General features: G+C 49.1%; 1 protein-coding gene across 2 annotated transcripts in view; it reads right to left on the bottom strand.

Annotated features, from left to right (window-relative positions):
- Positions 1 to 18,230, bottom strand: part of GRHL3 (grainyhead-like transcription factor 3) — a 42,020-nt gene that overhangs the window by 9,561 nt on the left and 14,229 nt on the right. For both annotated transcript variants that reach the window (XM_014948638.1, XM_014948639.1), the window contains 12 exons: positions 17,819 to 17,880; positions 15,899 to 16,235; positions 15,549 to 15,628; positions 13,544 to 13,697; positions 12,642 to 12,753; positions 11,818 to 11,912; positions 9,978 to 10,136; positions 9,314 to 9,392; positions 8,786 to 8,919; positions 7,870 to 7,904; positions 7,040 to 7,128; positions 6,813 to 6,898 (listed from right to left, as the gene is read on the bottom strand). In XM_014948638.1, coding sequence (XP_014804124.1) covers positions 6,813 to 6,898; positions 7,040 to 7,128; positions 7,870 to 7,904; positions 8,786 to 8,919; positions 9,314 to 9,392; positions 9,978 to 10,136; positions 11,818 to 11,912; positions 12,642 to 12,753; positions 13,544 to 13,697; positions 15,549 to 15,628; positions 15,899 to 16,235; positions 17,819 to 17,880 — 1,422 coding nt within the window. The remainder of the gene's footprint in view (positions 1 to 6,812; positions 6,899 to 7,039; positions 7,129 to 7,869; positions 7,905 to 8,785; positions 8,920 to 9,313; positions 9,393 to 9,977; positions 10,137 to 11,817; positions 11,913 to 12,641; positions 12,754 to 13,543; positions 13,698 to 15,548; positions 15,629 to 15,898; positions 16,236 to 17,818; positions 17,881 to 18,230) is intronic.

Below are 18,230 nucleotides of genomic sequence, written 5' to 3'. Positions count from 1 at the left end.
CTTCTGGGAGGAGAAGTCAGTGCTCAGGCAGTTGACCCCGATAAACACCTGCAAATAGGAACAGAGATCGATACAGCTTATTGGTGCTGAAAACACTATTCTCAAACAGCAATGAGAGCCGTGGGTAGGAACCAAAGCAGCTTCTGAGACATCCTTCCAACCCTCCCGGCCTCAGCTGTTGGTTTCCCACCTGGGTGCAACCACCAGTCCTTCCCAGCCCCAGTGTCCCCCGACACCGACTGCAGCTCTCCATCTCTCCATGAACACTTGGGCCATCACTCCCATCAGCTCAGCCCAGATGCAAAGTCTGCCTGGGAATGCTCTTGCTGACATTTCTGATCTTTCATTTGAAGGAGGGACCCTCAGACAGCAGTGCCCTGGAGGGAGGGAGGAGGGCCCTCCCTCAGGAATTACAAATCACTGCTGCTGGTTAAATAAATATTCATCAAACGTTGGTCTCCTTTATCGCTAGGATGGAGTTACCTCCAGTGGAAACTTTTGAAGACAAGGTGAGCACAGATACAATCCACATCGTATCTCCAAATTACCAAACTATTTGTGTGACCTCGAAAATTCCCCTGGACTCTGGGGACAGATTTGCAGCTGGAGAAGCTCCCACCGCTCCCTCAGCAGGGCTCGGGCTGAGGACTTCAGCCCTGAAACCTAATGTCAGATCTAGACAGTATCTATATATAGAAAAGAAAACCACTTAACTGTGGTGTGAAGTTTAATTGCAAGGAGAGAAGTAACAGGTGCTACAGACAACCCAAATTCCTGACCCCTCCTGTCGCGGCTCCCAGCCCTCGCACCTCTCTGAAGTCTCACCTTTGCCTGCCCCAGGCCAGTCCAGGTACAGAGTTTCTGCTAAGAGTTAAATCCAGTTTTGCTGAGGTCCCCCTGAGGGCTTGCCACATACCTGACATATTTCCATTTCTGACAACTTTGCCTTGAAGACATTTGTTAACCTCTTGGGTTGTAAAAGACCAAGGTCGCCTTTGGGCTAAAAGAAGGGCTTATTGAGATCCCAAAGCAAACCAGGGTTTTCCCAAGCCACCAGCCTCAGATAGAGACGGGCTATTTTTGCTTTTCTGTTTTTTCTTCCTTACTTCATCTTTTTTTATATGCTCCTTTCAATCCACACTAGACACAAAGTGTTAACGAGAGGCTCTGAAGAGATGCAGAAGAGACAGCAGAGCTAGAAAGACGTTGATAAAAGCTTTACAGATTTTAAGGTCAAAAGGGATCTTGTGACCTGCCTGGCTCCCTTCCACATCACACAAGCCACAGAAGGGTGGTCAGTCATTTCTGCGTCAAAATGCTGCCTTGAAAGGAGGGTCTTTGTTCCCTAAGCTGTGGTTTATTTAAATAGGCTTCACCTACATGTGAGCAGAGACCTGATCCAGGCTCCCTGCTGCAAAAGGCTTTCTTCAGAGTTATCCATCAGCACTAAAAAAACATCTCTGAGCGAGTCTCAGGTGCACCCAGCGTGTTTATTAGCTAATGGCAACGCTTAAACACACAGAGGAGCATGGTGTCCTTCCTCACAGGCCTGGCAGACAAACACTACCTGGGGCCACTGGGATGGAATTGTTTGGATTTGAAACTCTCCCTGTCTTTCAGCTGAGAAGGTTTGGGGGGGGGACACGCCTGAGCCATCAGAAAGGAAGCTACAGCTCTGCTGTGGACCAAGGCCTCTCACATCCCTTCCACGAGCAGGTGGTTGGTTACCTTTGCTTCTTCGTGGATGTTCCAGACGAAGGACAGCGCGTTGTAGGCTAACTCCTCGATGTTCTGCACCGTGTTGAAGTTTTCTTTACAGTCAGCTGAAAGGCAATGGAGAAGCAGTTTATACTCTGGTTGCAGAACTGGTTACATGCCCGTGGCTTTTCCACTCCCCAAAAGTTGGCCTCGCGCTGACTCCAAGGCTAAAAGCAGCCTTGTAGTACAACAGAGCCCACCCCTGATACCATTGGGTGAACCTTAGTGTGTGTACGTAAGGGACAGGCCAGGAATGACTCTGGGGTATCGGCTGGTGACAGCTACTTGAGTGGTGATGTTAGATGTCAATGTAGATCCCTTCTAAATTCCAACAACCCTGTGTCTCACCCTGAGCTGCAGGGTGCTGAGTGAGGTGCTCAGCTGGATGGACAAAACCCATCTCCAGCCCAGCATAATGCTGTACAGCCTGTGTGGTGGCAGTGGAGAAAGTACCAAAAGCAGCACCAAAAGCTCAGATTCCTAGACTCCAAGATGCCACAGGTCACATCTCTAAGAGCCAAACCAGTTGAGCAGTTTCTGTCTCTCTGACTGAGGCTCTGATGTATTTGGGGCTCCCAGTATATGTCCCTTCACTTGGCAAACACCACCTTAAACCCCCAAGACCTCCTTAGCCAGAAAGGATCTGAAGTCAGCAGATCAGCCTGCTCCTCCCCACCTTCCCCCAGGCCAGATTCTGGAGCTTCAACTGTGTTATTGTGTGTTGGAAACGCAGTAAAATGGTGCTAGAAGTTATCAACCCCACCCAGCCATCCCCGACAGCCCCGCTCATACCAACATCAATGACCCTCTGCTTGGCCGTGGGCTGGCGGGAATGCCAGTGCTTCCAGAACTTGAGCTGCTCCGTCGGGATCTTTTCATTGTCAAAAACAATCATCACAACACTCTGCAACACAGGGAGGATACCCCATATCAGTGTATGCACAGCCCAAAACTTCGTGCCCTCACTGCCCTCTCCATCCAGCACATCCATGCAACGGCCAAGGGCAGCTCAGTGTCATCCTTGATGTTTTATTGCTGGGGAAACTGAGGCAGGCAAGGGGTTTGAGCACCACCGTCATGCAGGCAGGCAGTGACACAGCCAGGAGCAAAACCAAGATGCCCCATGTGCCCCCTAATTGCACTGCCCATGAGTTTCCACTGACTCCAAGGCACACAAGGATCCTGTGCTGGGGGAATGCTAGCGATGCTGCAGCAAGTATTAGGCTGGGACAGCCCAACTGGTCATTTTCTAGACATTCCTAGTTTCAGGAATCCTGAGATGTCCAAAGCATAGCCCTTAAATACTACTCAGGATTGTAAGAGCAGGTTTCTTTGCTGAGAATTCAAGTTCAGCTCAGTCTCGGGGGTCAGGCCACACATCCCAGGAGCAAGACAGAGAACCTCTCTGCAGCTCACAAGTCTTCCTGAGGGCCCCCAGGCAGCCCTCAGTGAGAGAAGCCTTTTGTGCATCCCTGACCTTACTGTCAAAGGTTTCAGCTGCCAGGTAACGTGAAGGCTGTTGCTGTGCATCAGAGGATTAGCTTGCTATGACTGAATCCATCCCATTCATTGCTTTAAGCCAACATGAGCCACAAAGCCATTACTCTTCATGCTCAGCTCTGTTCCCAGGCCAGTACAATTGCTGGATGTCTGATTCCAGCGTGTGTCAGCAAAATTGTCAGCTTGTCTCTTACCTTCACTTTATTTGAGGACAAATGTAAACATTTGCTGTCTCCAGCTGTCCGCAGCGTGATGGGGTAGAACTGTCCTTTGTTGAGGTAGGCCATGGGAGAGTCCCCAGATTTGATGTGAATGGCTTTGGGTGACCCCAGAGTGTATTCAAAGTCACTTGTATGGAACAAAGAGAGAAGGATGAATAAGCACACGCTGCTGTTTCGCTCCGACAGCAAAACAAGGAGACCTGCAGGTCTCCAGCCTTACGGGTGACAGACACTGCACACACGGGAGTCTCTGCCCCATTCCCCATCTCACCCACCCCTACGGCTGTGATGGAGCACCTCCTGCACAGCACACACTGATCCTGATCCTCCCCAGCACCCTGGGGAGCTGTAGTACTCAGATATCCTCATTTGGATTAACAAATCCTCTACGTTATCATAACCACTATTTTTCTGTGGAGGACTGCAGAGCCCCTGCACAATCAAAAGCCTAATCCAAGCTTAACAAAAATAGCTGCCTGCAATGAGATTTTTAAAACATCTTAAACTCAGATTCTTGGCTCCAAATTCACACCCACAGATGGCTGACCCAGGAAAACTGTGTCCTAATGGGTCCTGGAGAAACAGGAGGACCTTCAGGACACTGACTTCTGCTTGTTTATCCAAGTGCTTAAAAATGGACTTAGGAGCCCAGTTTGTACACTCTGAGTCTGGTGGGCAGCAACTTTAGTCTTTACAAAAAAGATTTGCAGTGTTACACAGGGGAAGGTGTCACTGTCAACAAGCACATTTAAAAGAGCCTGATTTTCAAGAAGCCCTGCTTTTGGGCGTTCACCAGCAACTGTGAGGGTTCAAACCACGAGGCTATAGCTCAAGCTATTTTCTTCTGTGGGGAATCTGTGCAAACAACCCCCTGTACACAAGTCTTCACACAGAGTGGCCTGCGTTAAGGTCCTGGAGCTGAAGATCATCATATTCCTATTTAGTCACAAACCCATCTCTTTCTCCTGCCCCACCTCCCCTGTGATGCCATCTCTGAGGATAGGCTGGGCACCTCCTGTTATCTAGAGCCAGGAGAGCCAGAGAACTTCAGTGCACAAAGAGACAGCAAACAGAAAGCCTCTCGCTCAGGAAGGCGAGCTGCTGTCTGTGTGAAAAGCCCCACGTCTGACAGCTGAGTCACGGAGTCAAGTGACTCAGGAGGCAAATAAAAAGTGGGAGGTGGAATAATGTGACCTACACGGAGGTTTGATGCGGTATCTAGAGCAGGAAAGCTCTGCCTGAGAGAGGGGTGGAAAGGAGGAGGAAATCTCTCTCATGTTTTATGAATGAGAGGCCGTGGCACCTTCTAAAATCAAGGCTGACTAACAGAGCTAAACCCAAAGCGAGCACCTAAACCTTAGATTAGGAGGAGGCTGCTCATCACCCTCATCAACTGCCATCCTCATTTTCCCTGTTATTTACCCCATTCCAAGTAGCTTGTGGAATGATGGTGCAGCCACCTGGATCTATCTGTAGCACAGGAGCCAAGAAGCGCTCACTGGGAAGGGGCACAGCAAACCCTCACCTGGGGGATCTCAGTGCCACATCTCCCCCTCCTGAAGGTCACGGTGCTGATGGGATGTGACCAGAGCAGTGGAAGCAGCCAGCACTGGATTTACACCAGTTTGGCCAACAGAATACAGCCTGAACCACACACCTCTCAAGCTAAAAACATGAACTGGCACAACTCCATCGGTAACTTGATTTTAAGATCGGGTCTGACTCATTTTTGGCAAAACATTTCACACCCTAATCCCTGCTTCCTGCTACAGACACTAAAGCTCATCACTGCTTTGTGGCTAAAAACTCACGGAACAGCAACTTGCTCTAAGACTCTCTGCAAAAGCATGAGATCTGAAAGTCTGCGGAGTTCATTGTCAAGACCAGGATTGGGCTGAGGAAAGGGATGCAGTTTTTCCCCAGAAAAAGGACACAGCCAAGTGCCCTGGACACCCAGACACGGTGGATCGGTGGTTACCTCTTAACACTGTCCGTGGCATAACTCTCGGGGCAAGGTGGCTCTGGCTGGGGTTTGAGGATATCACTGAAGAGTAGCGACTGTGGACAAGTGGAAACAAAACAGTCAAAAGCAGAATCTTTCATTGCTTTGTCCATCCACCTTCTCCCAGACATCACAACAGAGGCCACAGATAAAAGATGGACCCTCATTTCAAAGCCTTATCCTACTTTCCAGACCAGGGTAAAACCCCCAAGGGTTCAATGGGAAGGGTATCAAGCTTCTAATGCAAAAGCAAAGCTCCCACTGACTCCAGCATGAGCAAACCCCAGACTAGAGACGGCCTCACGCCACCCACTAACGGCTCTGACCTCCTGGGGATCCTCTTTGAAAGTGCTGTCTGGCTGCCACCTCTGCTGTGGTGGGGCTACAGGGATGGTCTCGAAGAGGGAGTTCAACGAGCTGTTGTCGTACACATCCCCTGGAGGGACCATGTAGTTGTCTGGGGTGGCATCCAGCTTGCTAGTGCCTGGTGGGAGCATGGCTGGCTTGTGAGGAGTAGGGATGCCTTCAAGACTTAAGCCGTTCTTCTTCTGTGGCTCACAGTACTCTTGGGTCATGGAAACGTTTTCAGACAAGAGCTTCATGAGATGGGCTGAGCCATCAAAGGATGCGATCTCTGGGTCGTACTCCATTCCGTGGCAGTGCCTGGTGGAGAAAGGGTCCTGTCTCAAACCAGGGCAGAGGGTGGACAACCCCAGCAAGTTGTCACAGCAAGATACAAGTGGCCTTGACGTGCTGCTGGGAAGCGAAGTGCCCGGTCTAGCTGCCAGGTGTGACCCTGAGTCAGCTCTGTACATCTCCTGCTTGATGGAGAGATGTGACAGACCCGTGGGTGATCTCCACCCACCCACACACCTCCCAGTGCCATCAGCAAGAGCCAGAGGCACTCAGCAGATAAAGGATGATCACAGAGAATCAGAGGATATAGTTTAGATGTGGTTTGGGGATGCAGATCGAGGGCCTACTCCATTATTTCTTTATTTAGGATATTAAACACTCGGAGCAGAAGGGATGATAAGAAATATAGAAAAGGTGTTTTACAATGGAAAATATGAATGTGTTGTCGCAAGAGGAGACTTATATTATGAGCTGAAGAAAACATCTTGCCATAAGGTGTGTTCTTCTCCGCTGCAGCCTCAACAAGGTGCAGCCCATGCCAGAATTCACCTGCTACTCACAGTTTCCATTTCCATTCTCAAGAGAAAGCAGGCATGGGATATAAGCAGTCCTATATCCAGCCTCCCATATACCAAGCACCGTTGCCCTTTCATCTGCAGTTTGTTCATGTGCCACAGGTTTTTGGTAACACTTACAGCTGTTCTGAGGCCCTGGAGATCTGGTGTCTTCAACATGAGAGCATCAAACACTTCCTCGGACTCCCTCCGCACGTACAACAGGACTGAAAGAGAGAACACACAGCGCTGAGCCAGGGCTCTTCACGGCAGCTTCTCAGGGCAAAGCAGCCCCATATTCAAGATCCAAGGTTACTTGAGTCAAGTGAGACTCTACACCCAAGAAGAGTTCCCATCCCAGGGGTTACCTCTCTGAGGATCTTCTTCCTTGGTTTGCTTTGGGGGTATCGGGTCAAACTCCTCGGTGAATGAGGCTCCGTTCCGCTTTAAGGGCAGCCTAAGCAGGAGGAATACAGAGCTCTCAGGAGGACAGAACAGCAGCAGCAAAGAAAACCATTCCAACAACTGAACTATTGATTGAACAACCAATTACTCTGACAAACATCCAGCAATTAAATACCATTTTTTAATAATTATGGCAGCAGAGTGTCTACCAGAGTTGCAACGTCCTGCTTAAACCGTACAGGGAATCAGCGAGGGCAGGCAGTGGTTTTGGCATCACGTCATAAACAAAAGCCTTTTGCACCTTCATGTCATTGTTCCTCTACTGATACCATTAGACAGGGGATCAAGCCAGGGTAAATATGGTTCTCCCCACTCTGGACATATTACAAGTGGGATTTCTCCTTCATTCCAATGTATTTTACAGCAGTATCTGCCTCTGTGTATTTGAACCCTTCAGTGACAGTGCTGTGATCTTTTTTTTTCCCTCTTTCAAACATTATCTGAGTCAGAACAGCAGGACAGTCGTGGACCAGGCTCCTGATGGAGTGGCTCAATGACAGGGACAGAAAAGTGGCTGGGTTTCTGCATCCCCGGAGTCCATTCCAGGCCAAGGTTTAACCCATATTTTGATACTCAGGGCCATCAGGGAGACACTGTGCTGTGTTATTTTGCACCTGCAGATACCTACAAGCCTACGTCAGACAAACATGCACAGCCTGTACCAAACAACCACCACACACCCAAAGAAACAGAGCAGCTGAGGGATGGGAAATACAAACTGCTGCATCCTCACCTGTTCGCAGAGTTGGGACCAGCAGGAGGGAGCGCCTTGAAATGGAAAGGAAACATCAATCTTTAGTCTGCACAGGATCACTGTGTGCCAGTGAAGGGGGGGAAGGCAACATGGGTGCATTTTAAACATGATCTCCCTCCTCCCAGACCATCATTTTTCCTACACAATTAAACATCTGTATGTGTTTCTTAGATTAAATAAAACCTGATATAAAGAACCTGTCTAGATTCTCCTCCTCTGCCTAGGAGAGACCTGAACACATCAAGCCAGACCCAAAAGCAGGTCAAATCTCATCACCTGCTGGGATCAAGGAGCAGGTTTCTCAGTGAGTTCTTTGGTTGTAAACCAGGCTCAGACCCAGTCCCTGGTTTTGACGCTGGTGCATCAGTAGAGCAGCCACTGCGACAGGGTCCTACAGGATTGTCACAGATGGCTTTTCCCCTCTTTTTGACAAACTGAGTTTGTCAAGTTGTTTCTTGAGGGAATACTGATGAGCTCTGAGGGACACTGGGTCTAGGTTTCCTCAGGGTGAAGGGGATAGAGAAGGGCAGAGGACAAGTGAGAGAAATCCCAGACACACAGGGACTGATATGGTCACGTTTTATTACAGTTCACTTTCTGCTCATGTTTTTGCTGCCTCTCCAGTTCCCTGTGGAAGCTGCAGGTGATACCTGCAAACCACAGGAATATCTGGCTGGAAGGAACCTGGAAAGGTTATCTCACCCATCACTGCTGCACAACTATCTGGGCCACTCCTGACAGTTACGTCTTCAAGTTCACCACGTTTCCACAGAACTGTGGTTTGGTTTTGGTTTCTTTACATAACACAAGTCACGTCCCGGGGACTGATCAGTTTGGAAATGATGGGGGTGACAGATGAGGGCAACAGGTCGGTTGTTTTTGTGCAGGGACTTACCGTGCCACACCTCTGGAGGTTTGAAAAATGGACGTTGGGGATAAACAGGACTGGCTGGGTTTCCAGGTCAGTCTCTGGCCTCAGGAACGTGATTTCATTCCCTCTGAAGCCAGAGAGCAAACAGCCTTTCAGACCTACAGATGGAAAGTCCAGTTCAGCTCAGTTCAGACGGCAGTTTAAAAGGCAACTACATGCAGAGAAGGGAAAGCGCCTGCCCAAAGTCTCCCAACAGAAATATTAGAAAAAAGACAGGACCCCACAGAACCAGGTCTTCAGCGTTGTCTCCCCAAGGGAAGTCTCCCTGCCAAGACCCCGAGACAATTCAGAAAGGTTGGTCAGGATTAATAAAGGGCTTGGAGAGTCTTGGTGGAGACCAACCAGGCAAGGACCTGACTGACGAGCTCTTTCTGAATGGTTCTGATTTCATCAGGCTTGGAAATACCCAGGGCCAGATCTTGTGGAAGTTAACGGAGAAACCGACATGAATTTCAACACGCTACGGATCAGGTAACAAACACCAGCACTCACCATTGTTATTGGAGTCCAGGCACTTTCCTTTCCTTCTGAACTGTTTCCTTTCATCGTCCCGCATTTTCCTCTCTGCTCCCTGTGGGGAAGGGTAAGGCAAAAATTAGGACATCTACAGTTCTAATGTTGGCAAGAGAGGGTTTACTGGCTGTCTCTGGGAGGTCATCAGTAATGCAGCCTTGTTTCACAAATGCTCATCTCAGAGACCTTCTACAGAAGTTTCTGATACTTATAAATTAAAAATAAAAACCAAAATTTGCTTTTAAAAATGAAAAATGCAGACAAAAATAGCTGTGAGACATTTTTGCACGAGAAGATCTCTGAGGGTGGGGAAGAACCTCTAAGGGTTCTCCTCTCTTCTCTATTTAAGAGACTGTCCTCTCTTCTGCTATTTAAAAACTTGTCAGAAATAGCGTTTATTAAGAGGCCCAATCCCATGTAGGTCTGATACGGGGAAAACTTTCCAATGACTCTGTTCTCCAAAAGCCTCAGCGGCGCAGACACATCCCCGCTGTCCTGTCTCGCTCAGCTGAGGGGACTGACCATCCCTGTTCCTCAGCCCTGACCTCCAGGCCATTCAGGACCCTCACAACCTTTCTGGTTTCCCTCTGGCCACCAGTTTAAAATTCCTCTTGGACAACCTGGTGGAAAAGCCGTGTTCTACCTTATCGCAGAATATCTTGATCTGGCAGACAGCACGGTGCACCAGTTGGCTGGTTCCGTTGCCGTAGTCGTAGGTGTCGATCTGGAGGTTGAGTGGGACACCCTTCACTCCCTTCTGGGAGGAGAAGTCAGTGCTCAGGCAGTTGACCCCGATAAACACCTGCAAATAGGAACAGAGATCGATACAGCTTATTGGTGCTGAAAACACTATTCTCAAACAGCAATGAGAGCCGTGGGTAGGAACCAAAGCAGCTTCTGAGACATCCTTCCAACCCTCCCGGCCTCAGCTGTTGGTTTCCCACCTGGGTGCAACCACCAGTCCTTCCCAGCCCCAGTGTCCCCCGACACCGACTGCAGCTCTCCATCTCTCCATGAACACTTGGGCCATCACTCCCATCAGCTCAGCCCAGATGCAAAGTCTGCCTGGGAATGCTCTTGCTGACATTTCTGATCTTTCATTTGAAGGAGGGACCCTCAGACAGCAGTGCCCTGGAGGGAGGGAGGAGGGCCCTCCCTCAGGAATTACAAATCACTGCTGCTGGTTAAATAAATATTCATCAAACGTTGGTCTCCTTTATCGCTAGGATGGAGTTACCTCCAGTGGAAACTTTTGAAGACAAGGTGAGCACAGATACAATCCACATCGTATCTCCAAATTACCAAACTATTTGTGTGACCTCGAAAATTCCCCTGGACTCTGGGGACAGATTTGCAGCTGGAGAAGCTCCCACCGCTCCCTCAGCAGGGCTCGGGCTGAGGACTTCAGCCCTGAAACCTAATGTCAGATCTAGACAGTATCTATATATAGAAAAGAAAACCACTTAACTGTGGTGTGAAGTTTAATTGCAAGGAGAGAAGTAACAGGTGCTACAGACAACCCAAATTCCTGACCCCTCCTGTCGCGGCTCCCAGCCCTCGCACCTCTCTGAAGTCTCACCTTTGCCTGCCCCAGGCCAGTCCAGGTACAGAGTTTCTGCTAAGAGTTAAATCCAGTTTTGCTGAGGTCCCCCTGAGGGCTTGCCACATACCTGACATATTTCCATTTCTGACAACTTTGCCTTGAAGACATTTGTTAACCTCTTGGGTTGTAAAAGACCAAGGTCGCCTTTGGGCTAAAAGAAGGGCTTATTGAGATCCCAAAGCAAACCAGGGTTTTCCCAAGCCACCAGCCTCAGATAGAGACGGGCTATTTTTGCTTTTCTGTTTTTTCTTCCTTACTTCATCTTTTTTTATATGCTCCTTTCAATCCACACTAGACACAAAGTGTTAACGAGAGGCTCTGAAGAGATGCAGAAGAGACAGCAGAGCTAGAAAGACGTTGATAAAAGCTTTACAGATTTTAAGGTCAAAAGGGATCTTGTGACCTGCCTGGCTCCCTTCCACATCACACAAGCCACAGAAGGGTGGTCAGTCATTTCTGCGTCAAAATGCTGCCTTGAAAGGAGGGTCTTTGTTCCCTAAGCTGTGGTTTATTTAAATAGGCTTCACCTACATGTGAGCAGAGACCTGATCCAGGCTCCCTGCTGCAAAAGGCTTTCTTCAGAGTTATCCATCAGCACTAAAAAAACATCTCTGAGCGAGTCTCAGGTGCACCCAGCGTGTTTATTAGCTAATGGCAACGCTTAAACACACAGAGGAGCATGGTGTCCTTCCTCACAGGCCTGGCAGACAAACACTACCTGGGGCCACTGGGATGGAATTGTTTGGATTTGAAACTCTCCCTGTCTTTCAGCTGAGAAGGTTTGGGGGGGGGGACACGCCTGAGCCATCAGAAAGGAAGCTACAGCTCTACTGTGGACCAAGGCCTCCCACATCCCTTCCACGAGCAGGTGGTTGGTTACCTTTGCTTCTTCGTGGATGTTCCAGACGAAGGACAGCGCGTTGTAGGCTAACTCCTCGATGTTCTGCACCGTGTTGAAGTTTTCTTTACAGTCAGCTGAAAGGCAATGGAGAAGCAGTTTATACTCTGGTTGCAGAACTGGTTACATGCCCGTGGCTTTTCCACTCCCCAAAAGTTGGCCTCGCACTGACTCCAAGGCTAAAAGCAGCCTTGTAGTACAACAGAGCCCACCCCTGATACCATTGGGTGAACCTTAGTGTGTGTACGTAAGGGACAGGCCAGGAATGACTCTGGGGTATCGGCTGGTGACAGCTACTTGAGTGGTGATGTTAGATGTCAATGTAGATCCCTTCTAAATTCCAACAACCCTGTGTCTCACCCTGAGCTGCAGGGTGCTGAGTGAGGTGCTCAGCTGGATGGACAAAACCCATCTCCAGCCCAGCATAATGCTGTACAGCCTGTGTGGTGGCAGTGGAGAAAGTACCAAAAGTAGTACCAAAAGCTCAGACTCCTAGACTCCAAGGGGCCACAAGTCACATCTCTAAGAGCCAAACCAGTTCAGCTGTTTCTGTCTCTTTGACTGAGGCTCTTTGATGCATTTGGGGCTCCCAGTGTATGTTCCTTCACTTGGCAAACACCACCTTAAACCCCCAAGACCTCCTTAGCCAGAAAGGATCTGAAGTCAGCAGATCAGCCTGCTCCTCCCCACCTTCCCCCAGGCCAGATTCTGGAGCTTCAACTGTGTTATTGTGTGTTGGAAACGCAGTAAAATGGTGCTAGAAGTTATCAACCCCACCCAGCCATCCCCGACAGCCCCGCTCATACCAACATCAATGACCCTCTGCTTGGCCGTGGGCTGGCGGGAATGCCAGTGCTTCCAGAACTTGAGCTGCTCCGTCGGGATCTTTTCATTGTCAAAAACAATCATCACAACACTCTGCAACACAGGGAGGATACCCCATATCAGTGTATGCACAGCCCAAAACTTCATGCCCTCGCTGCCCTTTCCATCCAGCGCATCCATACAACGGCCAAGGGCAGCTCAGTGTCATCCTTGATGTTTTATTGCTGGGGAAACCGAGGCAGGCAAGGGGTTTGAGCACCACCGTCATGCAGGCAGGCAGTGACACAGCCAGGAGCAAAACCAAGATGCCCCATGTGCCCCCTAATTGCACTGCCCATGAGTTTCCACTGACTCCAAGGCACACAAGGATCCTGTGCTGGGGGAATGCTAGCGATGCTGCAGCAAGTATTAGGCTGGGACAGCCCAACTGGTCATTTTCTAGACATTCCTAGTTTCAGGAATCCTGAGATGTCCAAAGCGTAGCCCTTAAATACTACTCAGGATTGTAAGAGCAGGTTTCTTTGCTGAGAATTCAAGTTCAGCTCAGTCTCGGGGGTCAGGCCACACATCCCAGGAGCAAGACAGAGAACCTCTCTGCAGCTCAGAAGTCTTCCTGAGGGCCCCTAGGCAGCCCTCAGTGAGAGAAGCCTTTTGTGCATCCCTGACCTTACTGTCAAAGGTTTCAGCTGCCAGGTAACGTGAAGGCTGTTGCTGTGCATCAGAGGATTAGCTTGCTATGACTGAATCCATCCCATTCATTGCTTTAAGCCAACATGAGCCACAAAGCCATTACTCTTCATGCTCAGCTCTGTTCCCAGGCCAGTACAATTGCTGGATGTCTGATTCGAGCGTGTGTCAGCAAAATTGTCAGCTTGTCTCTTACCTTCACTTTATTTGAGGACAAATGTAAACATTTGCTGTCTCCAGCTGTCCGCAGCGTGATGGGGTAGAACTGTCCTTTGTTGAGGTAGGCCATGGGAGAGTCCCCAGATTTGATGTGAATGGCTTTGGGTGACCCCAGAGTGTATTCAAAGTCACTTGTATGGAACAAAGAGAGAAGGATGAATAAGCACACGCTGCTGTTTCGCTCCGACAGCAAAACAAGGAGACCTGCAGGTCTCCAGCCTTACGGGTGACAGACACTGCACACACGGGAGTCTCTGCCCCATTCCCCATCTCACCCACCCCTACGGCTGTGATGGAGCACCTCCTGCACAGCACACACTGATCCTGATCCTCCCCAGCACCCTGGGGAGCTGTAGTACTCAGATATCCTCATTTGGATTAACAAATCCTCTACGTTATCATAACCACTATTTTTCTGTGGAGGACTGCAGAGCCCCTGCACAATCAAAAGCCTAATCCAAGCTTAACAAAAATAGCTGCCTGCAATGAGATTTTTAAAACATCTTAAACTCAGATTCTTGGCTCCAAATTCACACCCACAGATGGCTGACCCAGGAAAACTGTGTCCTAATGGGTCCTGGAGAAACAGGAGGACCTTCAGGACACTGACTTCTGCTTGTTTATCCAAGTGCTTAAAAATGGACTTAGGAGCCCAGTTTGTACACTCTGAGTCTGGTGGGCAGCAACTTTAGTCTTTACAAAAAAGATTTGCAGTGTTACACAGGGGAAGGTGTCACTGTCAACAAGCACATTTAAAAGAGCCTGATTTTCAAGAAGCCCTGCTTTTGGGCGTTCACCAGCAACTGTGAGGGTTCAAACCACGAGGCTATAGCTCAAGCTATTTTCTTCTGTGGGGAATCTGTGCAAACAACCCCCTGTACACAAGTCTTCACACAGAGTGGCCTGCGTTAAGGTCCTGGAGCTGAAGATCATCATATTCCTATTTAGTCACAAACCCATCTCTTTCTCCTGCCCCACCTCCCCTGTGATGCCATCTCTGAGGATAGGCTGGGCACCTCCTGTTATCTAGAGCCAGGAGAGCCAGAGAACTTCAGTGCACAAAGAGACAGCAAACAGAAAGCCTCTCGCTCAGGAAGGCGAGCTGCTGTCTGTGTGAAAAGCCCCACGTCTGACAGCTGAGTCACGGAGTCAAGTGACTCAGGAGGCAAATAAAAAGTGGGAGGTGGAATAATGTGACCTACACGGAGGTTTGATGCGGTATCTAGAGCAGGAAAGCTCTGCCTGAGAGAGGGGTGGAAAGGAGGAGGAAATCTCTCTCATGTTTTATGAATGAGAGGCCGTGGCACCTTCTAAAATCAAGGCTGACTAACAGAGCTAAACCCAAAGCGAGCACCTAAACCTTAGATTAGGAGGAGGCTGCTCATCACCCTCATCAACTGCCATCCTCATTTTCCCTGTTATTTACCCCATTCCAAGTAGCTTGTGGAATGATGGTGCAGCCACCTGGATCTATCTGTAGCACAGGAGCCAAGAAGCGCTCACTGGGAAGGGGCACAGCAAACCCTCACCTGGGGGATCTCAGTGCCACATCTCCCCCTCCTGCAGGTCACGGTGCTGATGGGATGTGACCAGAGCAGTGGAAGCAGCCAGCACTGGATTTACACCAGTTTGGCCAACAGAATACAGCCTGAACCACACACCTCTCAAGCTAAAAACATGAACTGGCACAACTCCATCGGTAACTTGATTTTAAGATCGGGTCTGACTCATTTTTGGCAAAACATTTCACACCCTAATCCCTGCTTCCTGCTACAGACACTAAAGCTCATCACTGCTTTGTGGCTAAAAACTCATGGAACAGCAACTTGCTCTGAGACTCTCTGCAAAAGCATGAGATCTGAAAGTCTGCGGAGTTCATTGTCAAGACCAGGATTGGGCTGAGGAAAGGGATGCAGTTTTTCCCCAGAAAAAGGACACAGCCAAGTGCCCTGGACACCCAGACACGGTGGATCGGTGGTTACCTCTTAACACTGTCCGTGGCATAACTCTCGGGGCAAGGTGGCTCTGGCTGGGGTTTGAGGATATCACTGAAGAGTAGCGACTGTGGACAAGTGGAAACAAAACAGTCAAAAGCAGAATCTTTCATTGCTTTGTCCATCCACCTTCTCCCAGACATCACAACAGAGGCCACAGATAAAAGATGGACCCTCATTTCAAAGCCTTATCCTACTTTCAAAAACAGGGTAAAACCCCCAAGGGTTCAATGGGAAGGGTATCAAGCTTCTAATGCAAAAGCAAAGCTCCCACTGACTCCAGCATGAGCAAACCCCAGACTAGAGACGGCCTCACGCCACCCACTAACGGCTCTGACCTCCTGGGGATCCTCTTTGAAAGTGCTGTCTGGCTGCCACCTCTGCTGTGGTGGGGCTACAGGGATGGTCTCGAAGAGGGAGTTCAACGAGCTGTTGTCGTACACATCCCCTGGAGGGACCATGTAGTTGTCTGGGGTGGCATCCAGCTTGCTAGTGCCTGGTGGGAGCATGGCTGGCTTGTGAGGAGTAGGGATGCCTTCAAGACTTAAGCCGTTCTTCTTCTGTGGCTCACAGTACTCTTGGGTCATGGAAACGTTTTCAGACAAGAGCTTCATGAGATGGGCTGAGCCATCAAAGGATGCGATCTCTGGGTCGTACTCCATTCCGTGGCAGTGCCTGGTGGAGAAAGGGTCCTGTCTCAAACCAGGGCAGAGGGTGGACAACCCCAGCAAGTTGTCACAGCAAGATACAAGTGGCCTTGACGTGCTGCTGGGAAGCGAAGTGCCCGGTCTAGCTGCCAGGTGTGACCCTGAGTCAGCTCTGTACATCTCCTGCTTGATGGAGAGATGTGACAGACCCGTGGGTGATCTCCACCCACCCACACACCTCCCAGTGCCATCAGCAAGAGCCAGAGGCACTCAGCAGATAAAGGATGATCACAGAGAATCAGAGGATATAGTTTAGATGTGGTTTGGGGATGCAGATCGAGGGCCTACTCCATTATTTCTTTATTTAGGATATTAAACACTCGGAGCAGAAGGGATGATAAGAAATATAACTGCTACATGGTCTTTCCGTCTTAGTCTTTTTAGGGCTCATTGACACTGAATGTTGATCTTTTAAAACCACCCCTTTTTTTAAAAAAAAAAAAGCTGATTTTTGTACAAATTCACCAACTCCAGGAGCAAAAGTCCCAGAGAACGTGAGATCAGTGAAAAACCGACAGGGCTGCAGGGCTGGAAGTGAGGTGCATGGCCCAGGCTTCAGAACAGAGAAGACTAAGTAGAGGAGCTGCCGAGTGATACAGATGGGTACAAAAATGCACTCTTCTTCCACATGGAAACCATCCCTTTGTGCAGCATCCCAAGAACTGCAGCGGTGACTCCATGACCCTGCTGACTCTGCAGCCCTCGCTGAGCTGGGGAAAGGTGGCTTATTGCCCCTGTCACCACGCTCAGAAACCAACCCAACCCCACCATCAGCAGCCCACACACCCCTTGGCTGCACAAACTGCCCCCAAGGGAAGTAAAGCTGAACGAGCAGCTCCCACCCACTCTGCTTCCAGAGCTTCACCTTCGGGTATATAATGAAATTTCTGTAGTTAATAAAAAATACACCACTAACCAGAAGGCAGTGGCCTTTCAGAGAGGAGAAACCAGCTTAACTCAGCTTACTTAGGGAGCAGGAATGAAGTATCATTCAAGAGGTTTATTCTGTCAGGTAAAACAGACAACCATAAAAGGTTGCCAAAGTACACAGCACCCAGGAAGGGGAACTGAACTCACAGTGGCAAATGAGCCATTAATTTAATAGTTAATTATCTGAAAACCTCAGAGGACAAATGGGAGTCACTGGAAGAGAATCCTGGAAGCAAGTGGAACAGAAATCCTTATCAGCCTAGTGAATGGAAGAGGACTTTGTCATTCCCTTCTCGCTGCCAATGCTTAATCCCTTTCCCCTTTCCCATTGTCTCAAAGTAGGAAATAAAGACAAATTCTTCAGTTGCTGCAAATCAGCACAGCTCCTCCGAGCACAGCTAGACAGATCCTCAGTTGTGTAAATGGGTGTAGCTCAATTTATACCTGCTTGGGCTCTGGCCTAAAGAATTTTAATATACGTCTCAGGGTTAATAACCTCCACTGTTGTTGGTAATAACACTCTGCTTTGATGTCTATTTTATGCAAGCTAAGAGACCCATCATGCATGCAAGCAGCTGCAGGAGAATTAGACAGCTAGAGAGAGCAAAAACTGAAGCTCACCTCTTTCCTAGTTCATTGCGTCCCATCATACCAGATGGAAGAATCCTCTTCTCCTTTGGGACCTAGAGCAAGGCAGAACAAAGAGTTTGTTTATTGTTAGATTTTATTAATGGAAAACACGGGCAAAATTAGCCTTGTCTGTGTAGTAAGTGAAGTCTCGTAGATAAAACACTGGATGAATAATAAACACCGGGTGAGGACACAGGAGACCTGGGCTTTCTTGCTGGTTCTGCCACGGGTTCCCAAGGCAACCTTAGGCCAGTCACATCGTTTTGCTCTGGGAAGGGCCTTCAAAAGCACCCAAGTGAGTGGGAACATCAGTCCTATTGGCTTCAATTAGGGCTAAATCATATCCATATTTATTGAAGCCCCATCCTCCAGCAACACTGGAAAAATAAAGATGCTAGGGTCT

This window comes from Calidris pugnax, unplaced genomic scaffold (assembly GCF_001431845.1).
Source record: "Calidris pugnax isolate Ruff unplaced genomic scaffold, ASM143184v1 scaffold162, whole genome shotgun sequence".
In the NCBI taxonomy this organism is placed as follows: Eukaryota; Metazoa; Chordata; class Aves; order Charadriiformes; family Scolopacidae; genus Calidris; species Calidris pugnax.
Note: the sequence above shows the minus strand (reverse complement) of the source record. Positions and strands in the feature narration are given on the sequence as shown.